The sequence below is a fragment of the Cryptotermes secundus genome, unplaced genomic scaffold (genome assembly GCF_002891405.2).
Source record: "Cryptotermes secundus unplaced genomic scaffold, Csec_1.0 scaffold776, whole genome shotgun sequence".
NCBI classification, from domain to species: Eukaryota; Metazoa; Arthropoda; class Insecta; order Blattodea; family Kalotermitidae; genus Cryptotermes; species Cryptotermes secundus.
In genome coordinates this window covers 69,495-75,668 of record NW_019742976.1, presented here as the reverse complement: position 1 = coordinate 75,668, position 6,174 = coordinate 69,495, and the positions used below count along the sequence as shown (strand labels likewise).

The 6,174-nt window shown below is 34.7% G+C and overlaps 1 protein-coding gene across 2 annotated transcripts in view; it reads left to right on the top strand.

Annotated features, from left to right (window-relative positions):
- LOC111873661 (angiotensin-converting enzyme) overlaps positions 1 to 6,174 on the top strand; it is a 53,441-nt gene that overhangs the window by 17,831 nt on the left and 29,436 nt on the right. Inside the window, exons 2-4 of one of the 2 annotated variants that reach the window (XM_023868572.2) lie at positions 2,665 to 2,802; positions 4,992 to 5,150; positions 5,914 to 6,037. In XM_023868572.2, coding sequence (XP_023724340.2) covers positions 2,665 to 2,802; positions 4,992 to 5,150; positions 5,914 to 6,037 — 421 coding nt within the window. The remainder of the gene's footprint in view (positions 1 to 2,664; positions 2,803 to 4,991; positions 5,151 to 5,913; positions 6,038 to 6,174) is intronic. The other variant, XM_023868573.2, reaches the window with a different exon arrangement.

Here is a 6,174-nt window from a genome sequence, read left to right as displayed (position 1 = left end):
CACTCTAGGTGTGACTCGCGTATTGAGATGCGACGTAGGGATAAAAAAATCCTGAACAGTTTTAATATTTTTAATATTTAATATTTATCAATATATATGATGAACATATATTTTAGTTATTTTATTATGAAGACGGCAAGGCATGCAGTGAAGTAGTTTAATGTAAATCGAAAAGCACCTGAAGATGGCAACTTTGTGCCGAAACATGTAGTGCAGGAGTGAAGAGTGAGGTGGATGAGTGTATGCACTGTAAGACGGCTGGAATAAATCATGGACATAAATCAGTGCAACAGGACGCTAAAATATAACATTGTTTATATTCATTCCTATTGCCCCAAAGAACATGTCTAAACATGCTCAACCGAGCTAGTAAGATTCCTCACCTTTCACTACAAACAAAGTAAACGTGTTGGGACATGATCACCTGAGCTCCTCACACCGCCAAACACACCCTACCAACCCCTTCCACTGCCCCCCCATCCCACCCATTTTCTATTTGTATTATTTTTTAGATTCACTCTTATAAATATTATTTTAAAGTAAGAAATAATTATTGGATATGGTTTTTAGAATCAACAATAGGATACCAGATTTCATGTTGAAGAGAAATTTCATGCAAATTTAAACTAAAAATATGAGTTTTGCAAAAAAATTGAGGTGATGTTTTTTTTTACTATTTTTTCCGGTTTTGGTGAGTAAAAACCTATAAGAAAGAGTAAAAATATCCTATGCAGTTTTTTGGTTGCAGACCTGTGTTATGTCACTGATAAGACACTGATTAACAGAAAAGCAAAGTGTAGACTCAACCTAGTCACTTTAAAATACTGCGTTGGTCTGTCTGTCCACAGAACCACACATTACTCCTATAACAGTAATTTTCCGTGTCATATCATGTGAGATACAGTAACAAAGGTACCAGCATCTGTTTATGTGTGTCTAAAAATGGGTGCAAAGACATTGCACATACTCTCTTGTATGTGTGTTTGGGCCTCAAGATACCACCCATGCATATTTATTTACAGAGACAGTTTCGATTAATTACTCGAATGTAATCAAAATTGTTTGAGCAATTTTCGAGAAAATAGTAATTTTGTTTCCTGGGGGCCATTTGAAGGGCTCATATTTTTTGAAACAGAATCTTCATATTCGCCTGGTACCGACCTATAACACATGAACTCTTGAATAGCAAATATGAATAAAATCCTTCCAACGCCTCAGGAAATAACGAGGTGCACATACAATACAGTATACTCGTATATGTACACAGAGTAGACAACATCATAAAACCACTCTTTGTTATTCAGGGGTGCTGAAAATGTGTAAATCCTTCCAAATTTTGACAATAATTTTTTCAGTATTGAAATACTTTCATACATCATATATCAAACACAGAGTGTCTCAGGATGAAAGGTCAGTATTTTAAGAGGTCATAATTTCAGTCATTCTGAACAAAAATTTTGTGTGTACATGTGTCCTGTTTTGAACGGTTTCCAAGATAGAGTTGTTTCACTATACAGTACACTGTACACTGTACAGATGAGCAAAATGCCATGTTCTCACATGAATTGCAAAGTGCACTAATGCTGACGATGGAATTTTCGAAAATGTATTATAATAGGTAAACTGTACCAACTTGAGCAATAAATACAGGTATTAGTAACAGTATGTAATATCAATTTCTTATCAATAATTTTGGAACTGTACAGTGAAATTGCTGTATCTTGGAAGCCATTTGGAATAAATCACATGTACATATATACTTTTTTGCTTAGAATGATCAATACTATGACATCCCAGAATTTTGACCTTTCCTACTAGAACATTCTGTATCTCAGACAATAAAGAAACCTCAGAATCAATTTGAATAATAAGAGTATTATGAAGGAATCTGCCCCCTGAAAAGCCTCCAACCTGGAGGCCCAGACCAGAGCCCCTTTAGCTGACATTTTACAGTTCTCTAGGTACATCACAGCACAGTGGTCTTGGAGCTCATGCAGTCCCACTTACACTTTGCTCTCTAAGGAAGTCTGTTACTTCACTGTTGTCTGTCTCCCACAATGAGAATGTGGGGTTAGATTTTTGGAGACATTTAGAATTAAAAAAAATCATATAAGTAGTGCTTGTATTGAGAAAGGCAGTTTTAAATGTATTTTTTGATATATTTCAGTAAAATGTGGGATCTAAACAAATTTAAAACAATGAAACAAATATTTTAAGGTATGTATATTTTCTTCATTTGCATTTAAGATGATGACCAACAAATACTAAATTAGACTCTATGAATATAAGTATCTCCCAAATTACACAATGTCATCTTAACAGAATTTTGAACACATAGATTTTTTAAATTTAATCTTTTAGTGATATCTAAGAAATAATTGAATTATTCATCAGGAATGAAAAAAAGATCTGGTTATGTAAATGACATTAAAATTAACAGAATCATGTACTTTTCAACCTGAGTCAAAGCAAGGAAGCCAAAGAAATGGCAACAGATTTGAGTAACGTGACCATTACATCAGCAGATACTTGTGTAAAGGTTTGTGATATGCTCACATACTAAAATCTTAGATAGATTTAAGTATACTGTTATGTTGAAGTCACAATTCCACCCTCTGTTTAAGACTGATATATATGCACATCCTAATAGCATTCTGTTGTCAGGGTTCAAACATGAATTTGGGCGAGGCACTCCAATTTCTCAGGGAATATGACCGGGAAGCATCTGGAATGTGTTTCCGAGTGACATCATCCCAATGGAACTACAGTACTAACATTACAGAAACAAATAAACGTCGTATGGTGAGTTTTATACTAAGAAGTACAGTCTATTGCAACCTCTCATTGCGAACCTGAACAGAAATTTTAAGATTAGGTCTTCCAATTTTGTGTATTTCAAGCGACTTCAATTGGTTTACTTCTTTATTTTTATATAAAGTTTTACTGCCTTAATGATGGGAGATTGGGTTTTCAACTTTAGTAAAAGCTAATGTGTGGTATTGCATAAAAATATTTCTAATAAACCTCTTTGGCTGATAAAGTGTATTTTAAAATGATTACAGACTATTTTTAAAAATTTTCATCTTTAAAAGTCCATTTCATATATATTCAAGGAAATAATTTTCAAACTAAATTATTACTCTGGTTACAGGACCAAAAAAAATTATCATCAAATAATTTCTGAATGGTGATGATTTTTATAAAACACATACAAATAACATCAGCCAATATTAACAACAGCTCATGTCAAGTGAATTCAAAATTGTGACATCAGAAGCCTAACATATTCTATTTCTAAAACACAGACTTCTTTTGCACTAATTCTCATTTCTCTTGCTGCAGGAAAGAGCTACACAACATGTCTCATAAAATGCAGCCACACACAATATACAGCAAATAATATGCAGCCTACTGCAAAGAACTTTTTACTTTATATACTGAACAATATTCAACATTCCTCTAGTTACCATAACTCCTTCACTGTTATGATTACAGAAGTGGCTCCTATTGGATTCAGATGCAGATTCTTCATTACAAATTGACCTGAAATATATCAAATACTCATGTTAAATATTTGCCTAGGCAATGTATATCTCCCTCTATTTAATCAATCATTTGTGTAAGTGTTAAGATGTATACATAGAATATAAACTGCAATTGCACAGCGGGCCATTTTGTGACATTAATATTACTTAGATACCAGAGTTGCTGTTGCAAATGAGAAAAAAGCGATTCAATATTCTCAATTCTGATTTTATCATTGATAAATATTCTTAAATTATTATGGTATTCACGCAGTATGAGGTTCTAATATGCTCCATTATTGTTGTAAGTTCTTGTCACAGGTGTAGAAAGCCTGTGACTGGAAGCAGTGATGCTAACTTTCCACTTAATAGAGAAATTCAGTGAAAAATATTCAACAATTAATATTTACTCTGATGAAGGTTAAATGTTTTTTATTACATGAGATGTTTGTCCTGTATATTGTGACACTGGACATGTTGCCCTGGCAGTGAGACAACATGCCCCATGCTGGGGCTTGAGCATGTAACTAGGCCACCCTGTTTCTGGGGGATATAAATACAGGGACCTTGCCCTCCAGAATGGGGGAGTCTCAAATCTGAGACAATAGCGTCCTGTGGGACTCAGACCAAAGAATGACTGTGCTGGTGAAGGCCTGCAGTAATTATAAATGACAGACCTGTCCACTTGTCAGAGAGGGCACGCCCACATCAAACAAATCTGCAACTGTCTTTATGGTAACTAAAATATCTTGTGCCCCAGATGAGGACCTGAACTCAAGACAGACCGATCAACTGACCATCAGTTGTAACATAACTTTTACTTTGAGCTGGCTTTGTCAAGTCAGTTGAGAATTACAGTTGTGAGAGGTGAAAAGCTGGTAGCTGAGGGTGGGGACAGTTTGGGAGCCCAGAGGAAGGAGAATGCTGGCCCTTGAAAGCTACTACCAAGCAACGGCTAGTGAAGACTGAGAAGACTTTATCAGTGCTGTAGTTACAGTGATCTTTGAAGTGTGTAACTCAGTGAGACTGTTGTAGTTATTTGCAGTTATATTCTGTAAGTGTTCAATAAATGTGATTAGCAATCCAAACCGCATCTACAGTCACATTATCATGTGACAATATATCAATAGGGATGCATATTACGTGCTTGTCTGTGCATGAAATTTTCAGTTTCACTATTCTTTATGATTTCTGTCAGCCATTATGCTTGGTCTGTATACTATACCAGTAATAAAATCTACTGGCTCTAAAATATGAGCAAACCTTCACAGGGAAAAATTTGAGAGTTGTGTTTAGTCAAATGGTCCCTCCAATTAATAGAAAAGAACTTCAGTCTGAAGGAAATATGTCTTTTTTTTTGTTAGTCTTACTTATTTCACTACTAGATTCCATGAATAAATGATTATAAGTTCACAGAATTCTGCTCACACAGGTTTATATATTTCTGCTCATTTAATATTCTAACAGCTTGAGGAACAAGCACTAAGTGCGAAGTTTCACCGTTTATCATGGAGAAGAGCTACATCATATACATGGACACGGTTACCGGATCCAATTGTCAGAAGGCAGCTTCATATGTTAGCCATAGAGGGAAGAGCTGCACTCCCTGAAGAAAAGTTCAATGAGGTGATCTCTGTTCACAATGAAAAAATGCACCATAAGACTTCTGTATTTCTATTATTTGTATGTACATTGGGTGGTAACAGAAAGGCATACTAGTTCCTATTGCTTGTATTTAATGAAATGATACTTCGTTATTTTTGGGGACTGAAGGGTGGAATATGTGGGGCTTCATGAATTATACAGGATATCTTATAGTTGTAGGGCAATGAGAAGAAATAGGTTAGATAAGAAATGGTGTTGAAGACTGAATAAGGATTTCTGGTTGGGAAATATTTTGGAAAGAAACTACATGGTAGACTAAGAATGAGATGGGAAGATAATATGAAACACAACCTTAAACAAGTATGTTTTGAAGAAATGAAGTGGATGGAACTGGAAAGTAGAAACACTGTGTCACAGATTCCCTAGTTAAGAAACAAAGTGGATGCATATAAGAAGTGTGTATTATATGTGTTTTTAACATGCTCCTTAGTCTGTGTTACATTCCATAGTGCTGACGCACATAAAAACAATATTATACTGCTGCATTCTGTTGCACTGTGTATTCTAAATTAGCACTCACATTTCTCACCATCCCTGTGAAACTTTATCGATATATTAAAATTCACACTTCAAAAGCGTTCAACTCTCCGTATTATTCGAACATTATATGTGTGAGTTAAAAACAGAAACTGGTTCTGACCACTATTTGAATAATTTCTCATAATTATTTTTGTTGGTATGTATTTGTTTCAATATCTAAAAAAAATTGCTTTCTTGTTTACAGCTACAACAATTGATATCAGATATGAAAGAGATTTATTCAAGAGCACGGACTTGTCCTCATTCAATTAACAGCATTAATTACAATTACAGGCAGAGTGGAAGTTGTGATCTAGCACTTGAGCCTGGTAAGACCAGTCACATATTCTTCCCGCCTATAACCAAAACTAATCATTACATTAGGTGCTATTATATATGAGTAGGGGCTTAATTTTTTTTATAATCACAGTCCAATTATAACACTGTAACAAGTGATATTGAAAAC